The following is a 26,858-nucleotide window of genomic DNA, read 5'->3' as shown; positions in this document are numbered from 1 at the left end:
AATCCTTCCTCGGAAGGGGATTATCATCGAAAACAACATGTATAGACTCTTCTTCAACTAAACTTCTTTTATTAAATACACGATAAGCTTTAGAATTTAAGGAATAACCCAGAAAAATTCCTTCATCACTTTTAGCATCAAATTTGCCAAGGTTTTCTTTACCGTTGTTTAAAACAAAACATTTACATCCAAAAGGATGAAAATAACTAATGTTAGGCTTTTTACTTTTGAAAATTTCATATGGAGTTTTCTTTAAAATTGGCCTAATCATTACTCGATTTACAACATAACAAGCGGTATTTGTGGCTTTCGCCCAAAAATATTTTGGCAAATTATTTTCACAAAGCATGGTTCTAGCCAATTCTTCTAAAATTCGATTTTTCCTCTCAACAACTCCATTTTGTTGAGGGGTTCTAGGTGCTGAAAAATTATGGCTAATACCATTAGAATTACAAAACTCAATAAATCCAAGATTTTCAAATTCAGTTCCATGATCACTTCTAACACTAGTGATAGAGTATCCTTTTTCGTTTTGGATTATTTTTGAAAATGTGATGAAATGTTCTAATTCTTCATCTTTTGTACTTAAGAATAGAACCCAAGTATATCTAGAGTAGTCATCTACTAAGACAAATGCATATTGTTTTCCACCCAAGCTAGTAGTTCTAGTTGGCCCAAAGAGATCTAAATGGATCAATTGTAAAGATCTACTAGTTGATACATCATTAATGGATTTAAAAGAAACTCGCTTTTGTTTTCCTTTAGCACAAGCATCACGGATTTTATCATTATCAAATTTAAGCTTAGGCAACCCTCGAACTAAATCACCTTGAATTAGCTGTTGCAAAACACTCATACTAGCATGTCCTAGTCTCCTATGCCATAACTAACTATCATGTTCATCCTTAGCAACTAGGCATAAATTAGTCATATCAAAAGAATCTAAATGCACCATGTATATGTTTCCTATTCTATGACCAACAAGCATAATCCGATTAGATGCAATGTCAATGACTTTACAACCATTAATTTCAAATAAGACATTGAATCCTTTATCTCATAATTGACTAATACTCAATAGATTATGCTTTAATCTATTCACATATAGAACATTTTTAATTTGTATGGAATAGGTATTACCTATTGTACCAATACCTTCAATATGACCTTTTGAATTGTCTCCAAAAGTCACTTCTCCTCCATTTTTGGCGTTAAGCTCAATAAACCGGCTTTTATCTCCGGTCATGTGTCTTGAGCATCCACTATCAAGGTACCATGAATTTGAATTTATTTCCCGTGCCTTGTAGCAATGCTCCTTTCCCTACAAATATAGATTAATTTTTTTATTTTTGGTACCCAAATTCTTTTGGGTCCATATTCATTAGTTTCCAAAATCCTAGTCCCCTTAGGTATCCATTTGTGTAGGATATCTTTATCTTTAGTAGTAATGAGTTCTTTAGGAACCCACATACTTCTAACGATTTTTCCATTAGAGGTTCTTTGGGGACCTCTATTATTGTAGTTTCTAAAACTTTTTCTAACAAAGTTGGATTTTGAATTTTCACCTTTTTCAAAATGTATTGTTCCAACTTTATCAAAAAAAGTTTTAAGATCATCAATTTTCTTTTGATGATCATCATTGATCTTTGAAAGTAAATTTTGCAAATCTAAATTTTTCTTTTCAAACTCTTCTAGTTTGATTTGCAAATCTTTGATTTTACTTTCAAGATCGTTGTTGGTTTTGGATATGAGTTTGTTTTCATTTTTCAATTTTGAAACATCATTTTTATATTTTAAAAACAATTTCTCATAATCCGAAGCCAACCCATTATATTCCTCTAATAACTCATCATAGGATAAAGCATCAAAATCGGATGTGTTAGAGGTTACCTTAGAATCTTCCCCGAATGCCATCAAGCACAAGTTAGCTACTTTTTGTTCCTCTTCATCGAAACTTTCTTCATCGCTCCATGTAGCCACATGAGCCTTGTGCTTATTCTTTGATTGACCCTTCATCTTCAATTGTGGGCAATCATATTTGACATGCCCTGGCTTTTTGCATTCATAGCAAATGGTCGGGTCCTTCTCTTTTGGTTCATTTTTGAGGCCTTCATTTCGTTTGAATTTTCTTCCTCGGTAATGTCTCATCATTTTTCTGGACCGTTTGGCAAACAATGTTATTTCCTCGCCATCGTCATCTTCATCCGAATCACTCTCATCTTTTGTGGATTTGAGAGCAACTCCAATATTTTTCTTTTTCTCCTTCTCCTTCTCCTTTGGTGTCTCTTCAATTTTATCAAGGTCTACCTCATCTTCAAGCATCATTTCATGAGTAAGGAGTGAACCGATTAGCACTTCAAGAGTTAAGGACGTTAGGTCCTTAGACTCGATGATTGTCGTCTTCTTTGATTGTCATGATTTTGGGAGGGAGTAGACTAACTTCCTAACAAGCTTTTCATTTGAAATGATCTCTCCATATGATTTGAGAACATTGACAATCGTTGAAAATCTATCCGTCATAGCTTTGATATCTTCATTTGGTTTCATCCTGAAATTTTCATAGCTATGCGTTAGAATACTAATTTTAGATTTCTTTACCTCATCGGTACCTTCATGAGTGACTTGAAGTTTGTCCCATATTTCTTTGGCGGTTATACATGATGAAACTCTTCTGTATTCATCTTGTCCAAGAGCACAAAAAATAATATGGATGGCTTTAGAGTTGAGCTGGAACATTTTTGTCTCTGCTTCACTCCACAATCTTGGATGAGTGAGAGGCTTGATGTATCCTTCTACTACGACATTCCATGCTCCCATGTCACTTGCTTGAATGAAGTACATCATCATATTCTTCCAATAGGCATAATTAGCTCCATTGAAGAAAGGAGGCTTGTTGACGGGCATCGAATCGAGACCGGAGTCGAAATTTGAAGCGGAGGCCATTGATGACTTTGATTATCGATATAACTCTTCCCGAATCGACTCAAGAGGAGATTAAAACTTCAAATGAGTTAGGCTCTGATACCAATTGTTAAATTAATCGATCGACGAAATCGGCCAAGAGGGGGGTATATTGGCAATAAAAATTTCGGTGGAAGCTTTTGCAGAAAATTGAAAAGATTTGCACAGCGATTTAGAGTGGTTCGACTTTCTCAACCAAAGTCTACGTCCACTACCTTAGCTATCCACACTAAGGATTTTCCACAAATTCACTAATTGCCTTTCTTTTGAGGACAAAGAGTAACCTTACAAACCCTCAAGAATTATACCCCAAATTCTTGAGAAAACTCTCTCCCAAAGAGAACAATACAAATTTGCAAACTTACAAGGAAATCCTCACAAGGTAGATTGTTTTCACAATTCTAGAAAAAAGAAAAGAACACTCAAGAATGAATACAATTGAGTACAAAAGTGTTCTTGAAAGCATAATGAATATTGAATGAAAAATAGGCTTGAAATGCTCAAACTTGAGGTTTGATGCTTTCTCTTTGATTCTCTCTTGATTCTAGTTGCTTGATGTTTCTTGTTTTTGATCAATGGCTTTTAAACTTGTTTAAATATACCTTGAATCACTTCTGAATGTTGGGGATGATTAGAGGAGTCAATAGAGTCGTTTAAGTGTGAAAACAATTAATTAATACAGTTGGGAGCGTCAGTGCATCGATGCATACCCATGGTGCATCGGTGCATCAGTGTAAAATTCAAATATTTTGACCGTTGGAACCTTAGTGCATCGGTGCACTAAGAGTGCATCGATGCATCAAGTGCATTCGATGTTTTAAAATAGCCCGAGTGCATCGATGCATGGCTGGTGCATCTATACATCAAATGCATTCGATGTTCTTATAAAATCCTCAGTGCATCAGTGCATCGATGCATGGAATGCATTCGATGTTCAATTTAATTCATGGTGCATCGATGCATGGATTGGTGCATCGGTGCATCACTCTGAAAAATTAATTTTAGGCTTGATTTTGGTTCAAAATACTTTGTGAAAATTGTTTCAAAAATAGTTTAAGTACAAATCACAATTTTACACATTTAGTAAGGATTAAAGTTTTTGAAAGACTTGGAGTAATAGTTTGACATTCGATTAATTTGAATCGAATATACTTAGAAAATCATTTGTAAAATCTTAAAATTCATTTAAACTTAATTTGTTATATCGAAATATCAAAATGTTTTCAACAATGAGGTTAGGATTTTCTATAAAAAAAGCATGTGGGTAGAAATCATGTTTGGGTAGGATCAACTAAAGCATGATTGGGTAGCCAACATGTGTGGTAGGTTTTATCGACAAATTATATTATATACGATTAATTCATTTATGATTACATACTAATTTTCTCTTGTCCTTTTGTTTTATTTTGTTCTCATTTTGCATTGCACTATTCATCCCATTGATGTTGATCTGTGACTGATGTCCATATAGAAGGCTAGTAATATGGAACGAAGGATTCAAAAAGAGACTAAAGACAATGCAGACGTTCTAAGATGGTCTGAGCAGTCCCAATTAATGAATGGAGACATTTTACAGCCTGGGTATGTATAAGATATGATTGGGTATGGAGACAGTCCCAATAAGCAGTTGTTTTATTAGCTCTATGGTGGCATCTCGTATTTCTTAGACGTTCTGATTGATCAAAATCTGTTCAGAGCTCTGGAACAGTTTTGAAACCCCGCCTATAGCTATTTTACTTTAGGCTGAGTTAACATGACACCTACCATAGAGGACTATTATGCCTTGATTCGTTGTCCGAGATTCCAAGCAGACAAGGTATACACCAAGCTTCCAAATACTCATTCTTTCAAGAAGAAACTGCTCCTGATGACTGGCATGAGTGAAGAATGGGCTGTAAGAGGCATCAAGAAAAAGGGAGATAACGAATATATTACTTGGACTGCTCTGAGAGAAGTGATCAATCACCATCCTGACAAAAGAAAGAATATTGATCTGTTTTCTATGAGTGTTTATGGGCTACTCATATTCCTGAAGGTTCTAGGGCACGTTGATGTATCAGTGGTTAACTTGTTTAAGAGACTGGACAGATATGTGGATCCAATTCCAACTATCATGGCATAAACCTTTCGTTCCTTGAACTTTTACAAATGAGAATGAGAAAGACGCTTCATAGGGTGTGCACCGTTGTTGCTAGTATGGATCTTCAGTCACTTCAAACACATCGACGGGGCATTCGGTCAAGTATTATTAGAAGAATTTTCACCTTTGAAGGATTTTCTTTCTCAAGAATGGCCTGGTGGTTTCATTGAAGAAAGTGGATGGACATTTTAAAAGATATCTGTGACGGTGATATTTTGTGGTGCGCTTCATAGAACGTTTCCTCAGACATATTGTATAGGTGTGGAGAAAGAGACTGGGTTCTGTTGCCAGGCATATGGGGTTCTATAGGGTATGCTATGTTACTGGTATCCAGATAGTATGGGTCGAGATAGTTTATTCCGACAACTTGGGATTTATTCGGGTTCAGATGAGAATGAGACTAATTTCACGTTCAAAGGAGAACAATACAAGAATAAAGCCAAAGGAGTTGTTGATACATGGAGGCACACTCGTAGAGTAAATCTCTTTACCTTTAACTTAATGTTGTCACAAGAGTACAAGGAGTGGAGAAGCAATAGAGTGAATGATAATATCCCAATGGTCAATCATGAAAATACTTGACCTATGGAAAAACATCTCAGAGTGGTACCATATCCGCTGGAACAAACCAAGCTTGATTTCAAGGCTTAAAGGAAATAGTAGAAGGAGGCGTTATAAAGATTGGAATATGAGTCGTACCAGAAAAGCTTGGAAATCGATATCCAAAAGGGTCGAGCTGACCAGATCAAAAATTAGAAAAGTAACTTAGAATTGACTCGATGATCTCTAGTTATCTTATCAGCGAATGGTCAAGGCTCAGATTGCCACTAGCTCAAGTAAGTCTCCTGCTGAGTGGAGACATGAAGTGCCAAGTTTAAAAAGAGAAGTGGGGAAAGCATTGAGGAGCTCAAGCAGAGTAGACATCAAACAATTCTACTTTCAAGAGAAAAGAGTGCACTAGAACAACAACTGTAAGAGAGTCAGGCCCAGAACGAGAAATTGAAGGGTAGAATCTTGAGTTTAGAGATAGTTTTACGATGGTACCGAAGTCAAGAAAACAATTTGAACCGTGCGAAACTTGAAAAATACATATGAATAAACTCGAGGTCATGGTTCAAGATTTTCAAAGAAGAGCAAGTGAACTGCCAATAGTCCCCTATGAAGGAGTTTTACAATGGCACCATTGTTGGGAACAGGCTCAGTGGAGGGTTAAGCAAAGGGATGACCTCATCACGAGCTACATACAACATTCTCAAGGAGTGGCTCAATACTTGATTGACTTATCACATGAAGTTGATACTGTAAACGAAGGGTTGGAGACCGAGACTGAAGAAGCTTAAAAGATTTTAAATTTATTGGGGCACATCCAACAATTAGGAGAAATAGCTCAGATTTATATGTGATGTGTTTAAGCCTTGTAACCGAACATTGTTTCTAATATAAAAAGTTGTTCTAAGGAATCGATCTAGAATCACCATCTTGGATAGCATTTACATTGCATCCACATTGCATTTACTTTTTCATATTACATTTTATTCATTAATAGTCATATTTTTCACATTTATTAACAAAATATCAATATTAATAAAAAGATTGTATAGCACTGGACACTTCTAAGCATTTGTACGATACTCGAAAAAAGGCAATGGACAAGAGAATTTCCCAAATTGAGAAGACTAAACTCGAGACCTAAGTGAGTTTCAAGAAAGCTCAAGAGGATATGCGTGAGCAAATGATGAAAGCTCGTAATGATATGATGGAGAAACTGGCAAGTTTGATACAGGGAAAGAATATAAGTCATAAAGAAACTCCAATTGTCGATGTTACTGAATAACATGTGTATCCCTCGGGCTTCAAACCACAGGCTAATCGTAGAAAGGCCTCAGTTGTTAGTTTCTCTGAAGAACCCTTATATTCCCTGGCTTTACACCACCACATGTCCGAGCACAACAAGAAACGACTGCTCAGCCAGAAAAAGTACACATAAACTTACCTGGCTCTTCTGTAAACCTGTACCTGGTAGAAGACATCTCAGATCTTGATGAGGAGGACAATAAAGAGAAGAATAAGAAACTTAAGGATGGATGGGAACAAATGAAACATGAGTTCCGAGCAATGAAAGAATATACTGGCATGTATAGGATTGATGACAAGAAACTAAGTTTGGTTCCTGATTTAGTGTTGCCACCCAAGTTCAAAATTATGGATTTCAAAAAGTTTGACTGCACAAGATGCCTTCTACACACATTACCATGTTCTGCAGAAAAATAACAGGTTATATTGGAGATGATTAACTGTTAATCCATTGTATTCAAGAAAGTATGGCAGGATCAGCCATCTGGTGGTACAATCAATTGAGTAGTGCTCAAATTAAACCTAGAAAGACTTGGCTAAAGCTTTTCTGATATAATCATGTAAAATACAAGAGGCCTAATTGGATTATGTTGCAGAGCATGGAGAAGAGTTCTAACGAAAGATTCAGGCAATATGCCCAAAGGTGGAGGGATGTGGTTGCACAAGTTCACCCACCATTTGAGGAAGAAGAAACTATCATACTCTTCGTGAACAATCTGAAAGCCCAATTCTTTGGCCACCTCATAGAAAATTCATCCAAAAACTTTACTGATGTGGTCACAGCAGGATATATTATCAAAATGAAGATTAAAAGTGGGATATCACACGGGGGCTTCAGTGGATTCAATAGAAAATTGTATTAGCTTTAAAAAGATTGTGTAAATATTAAGGCAGATGAATGTCATCAAGTTTGGTGACAGTGAGCAACTCAATGTGGCTCAGAACCCACTGCCGAACCATGTAGGGGCAGGTGTCAATATAATTATTGAATATAGAGGAAAAAGGTTATAACCAAAGTGAATGAAATGAAGTCACCCATACATTGGGTATGGAGGCATGTGGTCAAGGTAGGATTGTTGGTATCTAACGCGACTGACAGGAGTAAGAGTGCTTGCCCATACCATAGCTGTGAGGGTCATACCATACATGCTTGTGTTGAGTTTCGAACCTTAGTGCAAAGGCTAATGGATAGCAAAGAAATAGAATTTTACCAATAAGCTACTGAAGTGGAAGAAACAAAGATTTACGCATCCGAGGGTTCATCTAAGGGAGTCTACAATGCCAAGTGTCCTCGGTCATCACGCCAAAAAACCGGTTGGCAGAGAGGGTAACCCCTAAAGTGTTGATCATACCCCCATCTTCTTTCTATTATAAGAACAGTAAACAGGTCTCCTGGAGCTATGAGTGCCAGTTGGATAATATGCGCATTTCAGAGGTTGCCAAAGGAGAAGTGGATGAGGTAGGTCATTTCATCAGAAGTGGGAGATGTTATTCTCCCAATCAAACCATTGAATCTGAGAAAAGAGCTGCTACTGATAAAGGGAAATGGGTCGAGATACTGCTGAAGGATGATGAGTTGGTCATTAATGAGCCTGTAACAGAGAACGAGGCTATGGAGTTTTTAAAATTTTTGAAGCTCTGAAGCACACCGGAATGCCTTGTTGAAATTCTTGAATCATACTTTCGTACTAAAGGATGTGCATGTAGAAAATATAGATCGATTGGTTACAAATATACAAGCCGATAATTTCTTCTCTTTCTCTGACGATGAGATCCTGTTCGGGATGGTTGGCAATCCCAAGGCCCTGCACATCACCATCAGATAAAAGAGAACTGTTATCCCAAGTGTTACTGGACAACGGCTCAGCCCTGAATATGATGCCCTTAGTGAGCCTGAAGAAGTTATCGGTCAACAGTACATGAATGAGAAATTACCAAAGCATCGTTTAAGCTTTCAACGAAACAAAAAGAGAGGTACTGAGGAAAATTGATATCCCTTTTAGGTAGGTATATCAACTTACGAGGTCAAATTCCTTATCATGGATATCATGCCTACCTATAATTACTTATTGGGAAGGCCTTGGATCCACCAGGCAGGAGCTGTGCCATCCACTCTACATCAGAAGCTAAAGTTTGTAATTGAGGGAAGATTGGTGTGCCTTAATGTTGAGTAAGACATCATTGCTTCTATATCTACCACCGCTCCATATGTCGAAGTGAAGGAATAAGTGGTCGATTACTCCTTCAGGTCCCTGGAATTTGTTAATGCCAGCTTCGTGGCTGAATGGAAGAAAATTCCAAGGCCCAGGCTGTCCAATTGTACGAAAATAGAACTGTAACATGACTCTGGGAAGGGGAGCCAAGGTTGGAAGAGGGCTGGGGAGCTTCCTGCAGGGATCCATCAGTCCAGTTTTTCCCATCGTCAAGAGAGACCATTTTGGCCTGGGATATCGCCCGACCTTGAAGAAAAAGTTTATAGGTATTTAGAAGAGCCAGGAGAGAAGGAAAGTCAGACTAGCCGGGGAGGATATTAAGTGGGAGCCTATGATTTTTCTATTGCTGTGTGACACCTTCATATCCATGGGCCATATGTTTCAGGGAGGCCATTTATCTAAAGAGACAGTTGTTGAGAATTCTTTGAGGGATTTGGGCATAAATGTGATATCAAATGAGGAAATTGAAGAAGGAAAAGCTATGGGCATATATACAACACTGTCACGCTTTGTGCTAAAGAATTGGACTTTAGAAGAATTACCTGTAGTTTACAAAACTTCTTCAAAGTAATGAACAAAAACTTTCCATGTTGTCTGAAACTTGGTACAATAGGTGATCTTTTGTAAAGGGAATCTATGTGTTTTTAAAATATTTAATAAAAGATGCATTCATATTAATTCACAAAGTGGAAAACATTCTCTCGTGCATATTTTTTTCATTCTTTGTTTATTATATATTATTATTACATTCTATTTTTTATATGGGATAGATTCTCTCGTATGTATATATGTAAATATATTCTCTTGTTCGTTATTCTTTTAGGACCTCTGGTATCAATAGTATGAATACTGATGACTCTGACCTGGAGATAGATTTTGAGCTGTCCATCTGTCAGGGGGAAATTGAGGGTTATGATAATGATGAGAAATGTTACTTACCTTTTGAACTGCTAAAAATGGTGGAGACAGAAGATAAAAAGATTTTGCCTTATGAAGAGCCCATTGAAGTTTTGAATCTAAGATCATAGGAGAACAATAAAGAGATAAAAATTGACACAACCCTATCTGTTGAATGACGAAAAAGTCTGATTGAGCTGCTTCAAGAGTACAATGACGTGTTTGCTTGGTCATATGAGCACATGCCAGGTTTAGATAATGAGTTAGTGGTACATAAAATACTGATAAAGCCAGAATGTAAACTGATACAACAAAAACTCATAAGGATGTGACCCAAAATACTGCTAAAAATTAAAGAAGAAGTAAAGAAGCAATTCGATGATGGGTTCTTGAAAGTAGCCAACTATCTAGAATGGGTAGCAAACATTGTTCTAGTACCCAAGAAAGATGGGAAAGTTCGCATGTAGACACCCTAGTGGATAATACTGCTGGAAACTCCCTATTTTGATTCATAGATGGGTTTTCGGGATACAATCAAATAAAGATGCATCTTGAAGATATGGAAAAGAATACTTTTGTCACTATATGGGGCACATTTTGCTACAAGATAATGTCGTTTGGGCTAAAGAATGCAGGGGCAACCTACCAAAGAGGCATGATAACACTATTCCATGACATGATACATAACGAAATAGAGGTCAATATCGACGATATGATTGTTAAGTACAAAATAGAGGAAGGACACGTAGATAATTTGAGGAAACTCTTCTAAAGATTAAGAAAATGCCAGCTTAAACTCAATCCAACCAAGTATACCTTCAAGGTAACGTCTAAGAAACTCTTAGGTTTGTAGTGAACAAAAAAGGGGATTAAAGTATATCCGGAAAAAGTCAAAGCTATTCAAGATTTATCACCCCCATAAACACAAAAAGAAGTTCGAGGATTACTGGGAAGATTAAACTACATCGCCTGGTTTATTTCACAATTAACCGAGAAGTGTGATCCCATTTTTCATCTTCTCCGTAAAAATAACCCAGGGGTATGGAACGATGATTGCCAATGAGCTTTTGAAGCAATAAAAGGATACTTGTCGAATATTACAGTCTTAATGCCACTAATCTCAGGCAAAAAATTAATTTTTTACTTGTCAATCTTCGAGAATTAAATGGGGTGTGTATTAGGGCAACATGACCAAACCGAGAAAAAAAAGAGAGCAATCTACTACCTCAACAAAAAATTTATTGATAGAGAGGCAAGGTACTTACCAATAGAAAAGTTGTGTTGTGCTTTAGTTTGGACTACTCGAAGGCCTAGGCAATATATGTTGTATCACATTACTTGGCTGATCTCTAGACTTGATCCTCTGAAATAACTAATAGGTGTACCTTTTTTATCTGGGAGATTGGCTCTTTGGCAGATTCTATTGTATGAATTTGACATCCAATATGTAAGCCAAAAAGCAGTTAAGAGAAGTGATGTAGCCGATTTTATTGCAAGCAGGGCTTCTGAAAAGTATGAACCGTTGAACTTTGATTTTCCAGACAAAGATTTGATGGATATTTCACATGAAAAGGCAGTTCCCTCAATTGATGAACATTGGAAGATGAATTTCGATGGTGCCTTTAATGCCTTGGGGAACGGGATTGGGGAAATCTTGGTCTCACCTAGTATAGAACACTATCCTTTCACCAGTCGATTGAATTTCGATTGAACAAACAACATGGCTTAGTATGAAGCATGTATTATGGGTCTTAGAGCTTCCATTGAGCGTAAAGTAAAAGCACTCAAAGTATATGGGGATTCAGCCTTGGTGATTTATCAACTTAGAGGTGAATGGGAAACAAAAGATACCGAGTTGGTGGAGTACCATAAGTTGGTCCTACAGCTCATCAAAGAATTTGAAGAAGTGACATTCCATTACCTCCCCAAAGAAAATAATCAAATGGCGGATGCTCTAGCCACTTTAGTAGCAACATTCAAAGTCAATGAACGTTCAAGTATGATGCCTATTGAGATGCAAGATTATGAGTATCCAACCCACTACTATAGCATAGAAGAGGAAGATGATGGGAATCCCTGGTACTATGATATCCTGTAGTACACCAGATATCAAAGCTACCCTGAGCAACCAACTGAGAATGACAAAAGAACTATTTGGAGAATGGTTGCAGAATATATGCTTGATGGAGAGATCTTGTACAAGAAAAGTCATGATCAAGTTTTGTTTAGATGTGTGGACTCCAAAGAAAGTAAAACGATCGTTGAAGAAGTGCATGAGGGAGTATGTGGTACCCATGCTAATGGACATGCAATAGCAAGACAAATAATGAGATTTGGGTATTACTGGTCAACCATGGAAACTGATTGTATCAATTACGATAGAAATGCCACAAGTACCAAATTTATGGAGACAAACTCCATACCCCTCCTCATCCATTGCACGTAATGACTACTCTGTGGTCATTCTCTATGTGGGGCATGGATGTTATTGGGCAAATTTCACCCAAAGCTTCCAATGGCCATTGTTTCATATTGGTGGCAATAGACTACTTCACTAAGTGGGTAAAAGCGACTTTCTATGCAAATTTCACTCAGTCAACAGTTTGCAAGGTCTTGAAAAAAATATTATCTACTGGTATGGGCTACCATAAAGGATCATCATCGACAATGCCTTGAATTTAAACAATAAGATGATGGAATCAGTATATAAACAGTTCCAGATAAAACATCATAATTGCACCACTTATTGCCCAAAGATGAATGGGGCAATAGAGTCAGCCAATAAGAACATCAAGAGGCTCATAGAGAAAATGATTGAGACTTATAAATAATGGCATGAAAAGCTACCATTTTCTCAGTTTGCCTATCGAACTTCAGTAAAGACATCAACTGGGGCAAATCTATTTTCTTTAGCCTATGGGATGGAAGTTGTATTACCCATCAAGGTTGAAATCCCATCACTTCGGGTGTTGTCAGAGGTTAAGCTAGCTGAAGAAAAATGGGTACAAGCTAGGTATGACCAGCTGAATCTGATTGAAGAGAAAATATTAAAAGATATCTGTCATGGGAAAATGTACTAGGAACGTATGATGAGGGCACATAACAAAAAGTTTCACCCACGAGAGTTTTAGGAGGAAGATTTGGTACTAAGATTTTACCAATTCAGAAAAACTTTAGAGGTAAATGGATGCCAAATTGGGAAGAACCCTATATGGTAAATAAGGCCTTTTCTGGAGGAGCTTTAATCCTCAACAAGATGGATAGACTAGAGTTACCTAACCCTGTGAATGTTGAAGCGGTCAAGAAGTACTTCGCTTGAAGAATAAAAATGAAAAAGAAAAATAAAAGAAAAATAAAAAAATGAAAAATAAAAAATAAAAAATAAAAAATAAAAAAGAAGAAAAATGAAAAAAATAGAAGAAGACAAATGAAAAAAGAAAGAAAGAATGAAAAATCAAAGAAAATAAGGAAAAAAATAAAATAAACAACAATAGGTCTCAAGTTAAAAACCCACAAAGGGCGGCTTGATAATCGTGTAAATTCAGAATTTCTGCATGGTGGAGGTTCTGAACTAGTTTTGAAGACTTGAAATGGTGGTCAGGGTTAGGATTGGAAATCGAAAAGGCTTGGATAACTAGAAAGTAAATGAGATTCAAATAATGGTTTATGACATCTAATATTTGGGGAATTTGGTAGAATAGGGGGAACTTCACACCCCTGCGCATTTTCATAATCCTCAAAATCCCTTTAACATAAGCTACACTCGAGTCATTCTGCGACGTGCCAGCCCAAAAGCATTCGTACTATTGATATATGATGACGTCTATTGTATTTTATTTTATTCCATTTAAAAGTTTGCCATGTATTTACCTAAAAATTCTTTATTTATAAATAAAAAAAGGTATTTTTCTTGTTAAAACCATGTTGCAAGCATCCTTATTGAAAATAAAAACATGTAGATTAACTCAGGAAACATGAAATCATCGTGTATTATTGTACAAAAAGTTTTGGAAAAGTGTTGGTATTCCGAAGTTGAAAATGGATTTAGCATGAGGCTTACGTGATGTTGGGCTACAGGAAGTTAAAGGATTGGGGTAAACGTAAAAGCTCAGCAAGGTGTGATAATCCAAGCGGTTTTGTCACCGATCAAGTAGCGCCTGGGTTCAAGAGTAAAGAGAATCAGAGTCACATTCAACCAAAGAGTGTCCGACCAAAGTTGTCAGTCATGGTGAACTGCTGTGGATTTTTTCGTGCCCCAAATTAAAGGCAATCGAAAAAAGAGAGTTCTCATTTGAAAAGAAAAATACCCTAAAAAGAACTACATCATTGCCACATTTTAGGCATAAATAGGATCATGACATGAAATGCATGATAATGATAAATGCAATTAAGTACTTATAGGTTCTCCAAAAGGAAATGATGGAGATGTAAGGACCCAATATAAAAATAACCAATTCAGTTAACCAATTCAGATTTCCACATAATAAACTGCTTTTCAAAGATTATCCTCCCAAGGCTTTCAGGTATGATATTTTTGAATCCTCAAACACATACTAACAAGTGGTAATGTTTAATTTTCAAGTTTGATATTCTCGAAGACAAGAGAAGTGAATCAACCTCAGTTCAATCTTCCCTGAATAACGGTGGAATGAATTAATGTCCCAAGATCTGATTTTTCCTCAAGAAGAAGTAGAACAGATCCCTCTATTTCAAGATTTAATATTCCCTGAGTAACATTGGAACAAGTCTGCCTCGATTCAATCTTTCTTGAGTGACAGTAGAATGAATCAACGTCCCCATATCTGATTTTCCCTCAAGAAGAAGCAGAACAGATCCCTCTTTTTCAATATTTGATATTCCCTGAGTAATAGTGAAACAAGTCCAAGTCTGCCTCAATTCAATATTCCCTGAGTGATAGTGGAATGAATCAACGTCCCCATATTTGATTTTCTCTCAAGAAAAATCCAAACAGATCCCTCTCTTTCAATATTTGATATTCCCTGAGTAACAATGGAACAAGTCTGCCTCGATTCAATCTTACTTAAGTGACAATGGAATGAATCAATATCCCCATATATGATTTTCCCTCAAGAAGAAGCGGAACGTATCCCTCTCTTTTAAGATTTGATATTCCCTAAGTAACAGTGGAACAAGTCTTTCTCGATTCAATCTTCCCTGAGTAACAGTGGAATAAATCAACGACCACAAATCTGATTTTCCCTCAAGAAGTAGAACAGACCCCTTATTATATTTCAAAGCATAAAGTTGACCGAATGAAAAATCATTGTCTCTTTGTCTTTGCCATATTCTTGTTGACATAAGAATGGAAAAGAGAGGCAACTGTCGACAGCGATTTTCGTCCTAATGTTTTTATTATTATTATTATTATTAAGTTTTTATTTTATTTTTATAGACCATAATACAATAGGCCCAATCGGGCCACCAATCTGACCCCAATAACATCCAACCCATGACCCAAGGCTCGATAGGAGCAGGACCCATTTTGGAGCCCAAACTCGGTTAGGGTTTCCACCTTTAGTCCCAGCGCCGCAAGCCTCTATGTCGTTGGATCAAGTTAGATCCAATGGTCCATATACCTATACCATTATGGTTTCGGGAAACCCTTTGGTGTCACTACTCACGAGAACTGTCGAACTGAACCCATTCAACGGTCCAGATCGAGCAGCTGTTGCTGCCCGTTTTGCCCACTCCCTATCCACCGTCGTTGTCACTCATCTGAAGCCCTGCCACAACAAAACCCAAATCAGCAAGCAACCAGCAAACCAACACACAAATCACAATCATTTCTATTTGTAATCATTTCATTTCAAAAGAAAAAAGAAAGAAAAAAAGGCTATAAAATCGAGGTTATAAAACCCCAAACAAAAATGTAAAAGAGGTTAAAGATTACACTTAAGGTATTCCTTTTTTTATTTTTATCTTTTGTTTTCGAAATAAAAAATAAATAACAAAAAACCTTGCATGAAAAAAACAAAAGGGTTAGTTCATGGTTACCTGAGGGGGGAGTTTGAACCGGAGAGGGCCAATTTTCCTTTATTTTCATCATATCTTGCGAGGAAGCCCAAAAGCCAAAGGGGTCGGGGTTTGTGTTTAGGGTGTTTAGGGTAGTTTTTAGACTAATATTTGTGTTTAGGGAGATAGATCGAGAGGTTTAGAGCATTTTGGATAAGTTTCAGAGTTTCAGCCACCATGTGCAACGGTCGAAATGGCGGTCGGTAGTGAGCCGATCGAAGACAAATGAGAGAGAATAGGGTTTTCTCTTGGTTTTTTTTTTTAATTTTGTTTGAAATGAAAAAAATAAAAAGTTGTATATATAAAGGAAATTTCAGGGGAAATCACTCTTAGGTCCCCCGATTTTTAGTACGTTTTTGCATAATGGTCATGTGTAGAGACCGTTTTCATAATTTACTCATTTATGTTTATGCTTTGTAATTTTTGGTTTAATTGTTGTTTAGTCCCCCTATTTTAGTCGTGTTTTGCATGTTAGCCACATATAGAGACTGGATTTGTAATTTACTTACTTTTATGCATGTTATATATTTTTAGGGTTATTTTCTTTTTAGTCTCTGTATGTTTAGCGTGTTCTTACATTTTGGTAATGTGTAGTGACATTTTTAATTTTTTTAAAAATACTTAGGGACCGGTTTAGTAATTTGCCCTCTTTTATTTCAAATGTATATTTTAGGCTAAAATGGAATATTTAGGAAATAGTCCCTGTAGTTTATGCATGTTGTATTTCGAGCCAAAATATGTTTTTATTTATTTTAAGCTTTCTATACAATTTTAATTTATTTTAATTTAGTATCCATGTTTTATTTATTTTTATTCTTTGTAATTTTAGCACTTAATATTGAAAATGCTCATTTTAGTCACTTGTATACTTTATTTTATCTTAATTTTGGCATGATGGTTTGATTATTTATTATTTAGCTCTATTTTTATTTTATTTTAATTTTTGCATGTTGCTTGCATGTTAGTTCATTTTAGTCCTAATTAATTTTACATGATACCCTCATAAGTATCACTCGACTCGAATCAAAATAAATTGACTAATGGTAATATTCGTTAATTTTAATGTTGTTGTAAAGTGATTGTCTTAACATATAAGAAAGTTACTTTCGATAATTTTAAAATGAAAGTCTATCCCATTTAGTGACACAAATTAAATCGAATTCATTTTAAAATTCGGGGATTGATAAAAAAATCATGTTCTTTTAATTAAATTCTTCGAGAAAAAAATGTTACATCGAATCTATGATCTCGTCTCGAGATATTTAAATAATTGAACATCCTTATTCTCATTAAATATTGGTAAAATAAATATTTAATTATACTTGTTTGATAAATGATTTTAGTTTGCTTTATTTTTGCATGTTCTTTTTCTGATGGATTTTCAAAATAATAACATTCGAATCAATATTGAGAATAGTAATATCATTTCATTTTAGTTGGAGTAATAAATGACTGCTTTAAAGCATGAGAGATCATTTATTCTCGATCAGAAATAATTCGATATTACCATTTTTTTCTCGAATTAATATTGACTTTTAAGATGGAATAGTGATATCTCTTCATTTCGATTAAAGTAATAAATGATTGTTTCAAGATAAAAAAAAATATTTATTATCGATTGGAAATATTTAGATATCGTCGTTTTCTCTCTTAAAATTATTTTGGGTGTTGTTATTTTGAATTAATAATGAACTTTAGAATGAAATTTCAATATTTCTTTATTTCGATTGGAGTAAGAATCGATTGCTTTAAAGTATGAGAGATCGATTCTTCTCGATAGGAAATAATTAAATATTATCATATTTCTCCCAAAAATTCAAAGAATATTATTTTTATGGGATCTTAAATTAAATTAGACTCAAACTCGTAAATTTAATTACAAAGACAATTAATTAATCGACTAGGTATCGATTTAGGGCGTTGTGGTGCTAATCCTTCCCCACACGTAACCGACTCCCGAACTCAAATTTTGGTAACGCATACCGCAAGTTTGTTTTTTAATTAAAATTAATATTTTATTAAAATTAATATTTTATTAAAATAGCAAATACGTTTTTTGGTGTCAATTACACCCTAATCAAATATTAGTGGCGACTCCTCAAACCACATTTTATCATTATCCGGTTATCAAAAATTATTTTGAAACGATACCATTCCTTTTCCCCTTCGGAAAAAAACCGTTTCGGCACAAACCTTATTGAGCAAGTAAGGTTCCTGCTGAAATTACAGCATATCTTAACGTAGTTTATTCATACTACACGTATTAACCCTCTTTAACTCTTTCTTTCTCCTTCATTCGATGACGTGGCAGTCCAGGTTACGCTCTGCCTTATGCAAGCATGTGTACCCAATCTTATGTTTTTTTATACATATAGGATAAATATAATGTTTTATCTGTTCAAAGATTCTCAATCAATTAAATCTAAACGTTTATACCTATGTTATTGCTTGAACCTGTTATCTCTAAGAAAAATAACAAATCCTTTAACTACTGAGATCAATTGATTCGTATATATTCTTATGTTAAATGATACATCATGAGTTATGTTCTAAATCACTGTTTTCCTTTTATTATATGTATTGTAAAAAGTATGTGTCAATTTTCCTAGTCTAAGTTATAAAATTTTGTATATTTTAGCCCTTTTTTCACAAATGAAATTCTTGACTTTCTTACTTAAAGTGGAGCAAAATTTAAATTGATTTGGAAAAAAATCGGTTCTTTCGATTCGATTTGAATTGAATTTGAATTATAATTTCATAAATTCGATTCGACCCAAAAAATTTCAAGTTTAAAACGAATTCTAAAATACAACTTGAATAACTCCAAACTTTTAGTAATTAATGGGTTTGTTTTTAATTTTGAGAGTCTCTCAACTTTGTATGATGTATGTGTATTACATAAGAAAAAAAGTGAAGAAATATATATATTGTATGTGGTTATAACAAAACCATTTAAATTATAATCAAATAGTATCATAGATATTTATAATTAAATTTAAATATAAACTCGAAAACTAGATTCAACTCGAATTGAAAAAAATTCAAATCTAGTTCAAACTATAAAATATGACTCATCAACTTGAATAACTCAAAATTTTATAACTCGAATCGACTCGATTCGATCGAGCGCTCACCTCTATTCATATTAACGTTTTCAATAACAATATAATATAACCGATCCATACAATATAATCTCGATGGGACGATGCTTCATAATATTTTATAGCATAAAAATATAAGATTTAAATATGTATTTAATATTTAAACTAGATATATATTTTTTAAATTGATATATAAATATTTTTTATTTCTAAATTGGTATCTAAAATTTATTTTTTTATTGTTTTAGTATTTTTGTTAATAATATTAAGTTTTGATAACATGTCAACATAAAATTATATCACATGGAAATAATATTATTATTGTATATATATTTCTAAATACTTTTAAATTGCGTAAAAACATTAAAAATAATAATAATAAACTATAGTTTCGTTATAAAACCAAGTTGATAAATCTCAAATATCATAAATTAATGTCTAAAATGCTTAAAATTTCGTTTTTTATGAATTCAAAATTTTTTAAATATGGATATGAATTTTAAGTTGAAGTTCTATTATATAAGATTATTATAATAAAGTAAAGTCATTAATAATATTGTGTAAATTGAAAAAGTTATTTTAATAGTAGATACACACATTTATATGAGTTTTTTTTATAAAAAAAGTACTCAAATTAAGTATAAAAATAATAAAAATGGTAAAAAAAATACCATGATTTTTTTATAACCACCAGTTTCTAATCTATTGATATACTAATTCAAATTGCGTATTGTAGAGACGAGGGCGACCCTCCTAACTCAATTTGCTCATTTGCAAACGCTAGGATTCAAGCTTTTAACCTTGCTTAAGGGATCTAGTGCCTCATTTCACTATATCAACTGGTTGTTAGTAAAAAAAAAATACTATTATTTTACACTTAGAAAAAAAGTAAATGAAATTCTAATTGGTAAGTTTAATAGATTAATTTTCAAATATATTTTCATTTTATATTTTTTATAGATTTTTAAAAAAAATAATAATATTATCATTGACACATGATAAATCTTATGTTTCCATGTCATAAAATAAATTTTACTAATAAAATAATAGATAAAATAAATTTTGAATACTAATTTAGAAATACTTTTTAAATATTAATTTTTAAAATTATTTAATTCAAATACTAAATATATATTTAAATTTAATTAGAAAAGATAATTTAAGGTTTGAATTTATTTTATGAATTAATTGAATAAGATGTAAAATTAAACTCAAGATGTATTTAAATTGATCCATCCCTCAATTTTAAAAAATCTATAATTACCAAATTTGAAAAACTTAATAAATATATAAATATAGGTTGATTCAAGCGGTAAGGTGCTTGATATTTGCTTGAGTAAGGTCTCCAGTTTGAGTCCTTATGTCTGTAGAAAATCTCTGTTGAGAGATTCACGCACTAAAATTTATTTTATGAATTAATTGAACAAGATGTAAAATTAAACTCAAGATGTATTTAAATTGATCCATCCCTCATTTTTAAAAAATCTATAATTACCAAATTTGAAAAACTTAACAAATATATAAATATGGGATGATTAAAATGGTAAGGTGCTTGATATTTGCTTGAGTAAGGTCTCCAATACGAGTCCTTATGTCTGCAAAAAATCTCTGTTGAGACACACTAAAATTAAGTGTGCGATACTGGTTGGTCTGAATTAATCAAGACAAAACCTTAGAATTGGAAGGGCAACGTAAAAAAAAACTTAATAAATATGTTTAGAATTTTTTGAAACCAAGTTTGACAAGATATGATATATCATTAATCAAACCTAAGATAATTTAAGGTTTGAATTTATTTTAAAGAAAGATTATATGAATTGATTGAATAAAATATAAAATCAAATTTAAAATGTATTTAAATTGATCCATTCTCTTATTTTAATTTTTTTATAATTAACCAAATTTGAGAAACTTAATAAATATGTTTAGATTTTTTTTATAGAAGGTGATAATTTTATTAAAAATATAAAATATTCAAATTACAATAAATGTTTACGACCACAACAGTAAACTAAACATATAATAAATATATTCTTCTAAACACAAAAAAAATAGTCACTTAAGATCACATAAGGACTATACAAGGAAAATGTTAAAGAACCAAACCAAATAAACTCGAACAAAATATAGATACGAACAGATATGACCGCATCAGCAAACAAACTACAAAAGGAGATGAAGCTATTAAAAGACCACCGACAAACTATAAATCAAAATCGAACGATGTGAAAATACTATCCACGAACGCAAATTGCGTATCCAAATTCAATCCGATGGTCTAAAGCATGGAAGATCAACATGATGACAAATAAACGTCATCTTGATCAATCGTGACAATATCAAATCCAACTCTGAAAAAATAGATAAATAAAAACAACGGTCAAATGACTAAAAACATGTTAAAAAAACATTCCATAAAAGCAAATTACTTAAAAAAGAAAAAAAAACAAAAATATATTATTATAAAGTAAAATAAAACAATGAATATCGACTATCGGTAATCAACATTTAATCTGGTATCACCATCATTCACAAAAATAAAAAAATAAAAGATTAACTACAACTAACGAAAAAAGAAAGAAAAAAATATGTCTAGATTTTTAAAAACCAAGTTTGACAAGAAGTGATGTATCATTAATCAAACATAAATTACTAATAAAAGGAATTTTGTATTGTCCTAGACAAAAAGGTTTGCTATCAATAATTTCTCCTAGGAATTTTCCCTAAAATATACTTAACAACCCCAAATGAAAAAGGAACAAAAATAAAATAAAATATTGAATGATCCCGAATTCCAAAACCAAAGTGAGCCTGCTTTCTTCACTGTTCAGCAATCTCTGTGTCCTTAGAATATAAAGAGCCACCGCCCTCATCCACCATTACCAGGGACGCCACTCAAATCCATTCTTTTCAATCCAGGACAAAGAGCGAGGTGGTTTTGTTCTTTTTCGCCAATTGAAACCCCTCTTTTAAAGCAATGGAGCAGGAGGGTAATGACCAGTCTCCTTTGTCTCACCTTCCCCAGGAAACCACCACCACCACCACCGTTGCTGAATCCGAAAGCGGTATTATCAGCACCACGGGGAGCAGCAGCAGTAGGAAATGCAAAGGAAAAGGTGGCCCCGATAATAATAAGTTCAGATATAGAGGCGTGAGGCAAAGGAGTTGGGGTAAATGGGTTGCTGAGATCCGGGAACCTCGAAAACGTACGAGGAAATGGCTTGGAACTTTCGCCACGGCTGAAGAGGCTGCTCGAGCCTATGATCGGGCTGCTATTGTTCTTTATGGTTCCAAGGCTCAGCTTAATCTTCAACCCTCCCTCTCTTCTTCATCCTCGTCTGCTTCTTCATCTTCATCTTCTTCTACTCAAACTTTAAGGCCATTGCTTCCTCGTCCTTCGGGTTTTCCTTTTAGTTTTGCTTCTTCTTCGTCTTCAACCTCAGCAAATCATCCAGCTTGGTCAATGAATGCTGGGGTTTCTTCATCATCATCAAGGTTTATGCCATATGGGGCTTGCCCAAACTTTTTAAACCCAGCCTTAGTTTACCCAAACATGGCTACAAATCCCCAACAAGCCTTGCAAATAATGCAACAATCTGAACGTCAACCTAGTGTTGCTGGTGAACCCACTGGAACAGCGGCCTCGTATATGAACCCTAACCTTCAACAACTACAGCAGCAGCAGCAGCAGCAAGGTTCTAATTCGTACGAGGATATCAATTCCCTGGTGGGTTCGGTGAGTCCGAGCTTGTCTTTGTCAGGTCAGGCTTCAGTTGTACCAGCAGTTCCGGATCCAAGTTTACCAGTTGTACCTGAATCTCCATCGATTTGGCCTTTCACAAACGATGATGAATATCCCCCAGCTAGTTTTTGGGATTACGGGGATCCTAATTTCTTCTTTAATTTTTGAGGGTTTAGTTTACATATTCAAAATTTTCTTACAATGCCTTGCGGTTTTTGCATGTAAGTTTTTTCAAGGTCTATAAAAGGAGAATTCCATTGGAGCTTTCCATGAAATCAATAAAGCTCGAACCTTGAAAATCACCATGAATAGATTTCAAGCAGACCTTAAAAAGACATGAAGAAGAAGAGATTTGAAGGTTTTAGGGCAAGGGCAAGATGGATGATTTTATTTTCTTTATATAAATAGCTGCATGTTTTGTCCCAGTGGCCTGGGTGAAGCTTTCGAGAGATTTTCAAGGTATGGCTATTTTGATCAAAGGCATTACCCAGTTTTTTCAATTATCTTCTTTCTAGAGTTTACTGGAAAAGGAAAGTTCAAATGTTTTCATTTTAGGGTTTAAGGCTACTTGGCTTGTGCTAGGAATTATTTATGAATAGAAGCAAATTTTGACGCTTTTCAATATGAATATAAGAGTGTATAATTTATATACACACACAAAATGGATCAGTTTATGTTCTCCATTAATACTTTGCTTAATAGTTAAAAGAGCAGAAATTCATGAAGTGGAAGCATGGTAATTGGTAATGTATATGACCATGAATTCAATCATATTTGTTTATATCTTTAAAATGTGAACTGCATCTTTACAACATCTGAAAGGTAATATTAATTCCTGGTTTTGCTCCTAATGGGTATTAAACCCAAAATTTAAAGAAGATGAGATGTGTAAACTGAGAATTTTTAACTGCATGCTCTACAGATTATTGACCAAGGATGTGTAATACTCCAATTTGGTTGAGCTGACCAAGGATGTGAATCTCTCTCTCCCTCTACATATTTCAGAAATAATTGTAGCTATCCATAATGATCACCATCTTTGAAACCAATGCCTCTTCATGAATGCTTTTACTGTTTTTTCTTCTATAGATAGATTAGAGATCGACTTAAAATTACTTCATAATATTTAATTGAAATTATGTTATAATTTTATTGGCCAGATAGATGTTATTTGAATGTTAAAATTATTTACTGTATTAGATACTCATTAAGAGATGATGAATTTTGGTAAATAATTTTTTTGTTGTTGATGAAATAATGTCTTATAATTAGAGTTTAGTTCCTAAAATTAAGAGGTTGAGAGAAGATGTAATCTCTATGTAACTTTTTGTGTGGAAAGGGTTGTGTATGAAACTTTTTTGTAGATCTCATATGAAACTGGGTTGGGAGGGTTGTTATTGCCTCTGCAATATCTGATTTAGATTAGTTAATCAATGGATAGGATACAAATGATTAAGTAAAGAAAAGAGTTCTAATCACCTAGTTTCAGTTTTCAAACTTTTTTAATATTAACAGTAGAATGGGGGAAATTATAAAAAATGAGTAATTAAAGGGATAAAAAAATAAAAAATAAATAAATATATTTCTTCTTTTATTAGTATGTTTAATAAGGAAGATGAAATTTTGAAGAGAAAGTAAATATTTTTTGTATCTATTGCTTTGTAAAAGTAACAAATATATTAAAATATATATACGGGTTAGGATCTACTTATCCAATGTAAATTTCTTTAGTTTTATACAGATTTAAGACTATTGAATGAGTGAAAATAGATGATTGATATTGATTCTTTATTTTTTTTTCCAGTGAATATCTTTTCATTTCTTATTCTCTCATCTAACGATCTTAAAGTTGTGTTAAACTAAAAAAATTTTATATTGTGTAACAGGATCTAACCTCTATATATACATATTTTTTTATTACTGTAAGGTGAATATAAATTAATATCTATCTTAAAGACTATATAGAGAGAACTTAAACTAAGGACTTTAAGTTATTGAAGTTGCTTGGTTCATATATATATATATATATATATATATAATCATAAATAATCTTGTGCATAATATCATTATTCCGTAAATCATCTATATAATCATAAATAATAACTCCAACACTGTATGTATCAACAACAATCTCCTAAAATTTATTCTCCATACATGTAATAGTACATAATATACAGTGAAAAGCTCCACAATTAATATCAAATACTTTCTAATACCTTTTGAAAAGTAAAAAATTTACTCTCAATATTTCGTAGGTATTTGTAAAATAAAAATAAAAACCTAACATAAAAAAAAAGACATTGCAAAAACAAAAAACTTACTACATTATTTTATATCGATTATATCTTCTATATATAGGGATAGGGACATAAAATTAATTTGTAGTATTGAAATTTAAAATTTTAATAATTGTTTTAAATGGTATTAATTATATTTTTAATATTTTATATAAATTTTTTGTTTAATGAAATCGGAGGCAAAATCAACGAGATAATGCGTTGAATTTTTTTTTCACGAGATAGTGCCCTCACCAGATTAATTGCTCAGATGGGGTGATCTCTACAGTCCCCATATAGGTCGCCAGGTGCTCTGGGCGACGTCCCTGTTAGATGGGGTAGGTCGCCATGCACGCCCAGCGACCTACCAGGTCGCCATGCACGCCCAACGACCTACCAGGTCGCCATGCAATCCATGCAGCCCCCAAAGGTCGCCATGCAGTCCATGCTAAGAGTCTTCTCAAGTTGCTGCCTCATCACTCCTTTGGCAAATGCCTGAACAATATTGGTGGTTTAGACATGGCCCTTTCCTTCTACCCTGAGTGTGAAAATAATCCCAAAAACCCAAAGTGGTGGACCATTTACATTGCGCCATGTCTCATTACAAATTGAGTGTTGGACTCTGGTGCAGTACCTATCTATTTTACAGCAAAAAGAGTGTTGGACTGCATGGCGACCTTTGGGGACTGCATGGACTGCATGGCGACCTACCCCATCTCACAGGGACATCGCCCGGAGCACCTGGCGACCTATATGGGGACTGTAGATATCACCCCATATGAGCAATTAATCTGGCGAGGATACTATCTCGTGAAAAAAAAAATTCAGCGCATTATCTCGTTGATTTGGCCGAAATCGGATGTCAACTGACATCGCTTTCTTTAACATGATTTTGCCATTATTTATAGAATAAACTATATAAATGGTCACTGATGTTCGGTATGTTTTCGTTTTCCTCATAGAAGTAATATATTGGTCACTATTATTATCAATTTATAACAAATTGATCACTAACGTTAATGATTTATAACAAATTGATCATTCGACCGTTAACAGTCTTTACTGGAGTAACAGAATGTTGATATGACATGTTAGTCTGACTTTTTTGACATCATTTAACCACGTGAAATCATTTTGACTCTATAGTTTCTCATCTTTCTCGAAACCCAATCTTCTCAAATTCTTAAACTCTCCTCATTTATTCATCATCTCCACTAATGAGAAGTTTAACTGCACAATTCTTAAACTTTCAAATGTATACAATGAGAAGCAAAAAAGAAAAGTGGAACAGTGGTGGACTTTTTAAAGTATACCATAAACCATGTCTTTCTGATGCAAGCAAGTTCCCTTTCCATGTGGGCTTCGAGATTTTCTCTCTTTATGGCCGGTTAAAGTTGTTCAAATCCATAGCTTTCTTCATAACATTCTCTTCATTCTTAAATAAATGGCCTTGTAAGCCGTCGTATGGAGGGTGTTTGGGTTGGTTGAAGCTAAAGTGTCGGCGTTGTATGGCTGGTGAGGTGGTGGAGATGGGTGCAAAGTTATGTCTTTCGGTGATGATAAAAGTAATGATACTCGTCCACATGCATTTAAAAGGGAGAGAGTTGAGAAGTGGTTTGGTTCTAACTATCAAACTTGTCC

At 34.0% G+C, this 26,858-nt stretch overlaps 1 protein-coding gene across 1 annotated transcript; it reads left to right on the top strand.

Moving 5' to 3' along the window:
- The first annotated feature begins 22,176 nt into the window (after nucleotides 1-22,176).
- On the top strand, nucleotides 22,177-23,109 carry LOC120138531 (ethylene-responsive transcription factor ABI4-like). Its single transcript, XM_039153985.1, has one exon. The coding sequence runs from the start codon at nucleotides 22,177-22,179 to the stop codon at nucleotides 23,107-23,109; it is 933 nt and encodes a 310-aa protein (XP_039009916.1).
- The last annotated feature ends 3,749 nt before the right edge of the window (nucleotides 23,110-26,858 follow it).

This window comes from Hibiscus syriacus, unplaced genomic scaffold (assembly GCF_006381635.1).
Source record: "Hibiscus syriacus cultivar Baekdansim isolate YM2019G1 unplaced genomic scaffold, ASM638163v2 tig00110694_pilon, whole genome shotgun sequence".
NCBI lineage: Eukaryota > Viridiplantae > Streptophyta > Magnoliopsida > Malvales > Malvaceae > Hibiscus > Hibiscus syriacus.
The sequence above is the reverse complement of the archived record's forward strand: the minus strand, read 5'-3'. Positions and strand labels throughout refer to the sequence as shown.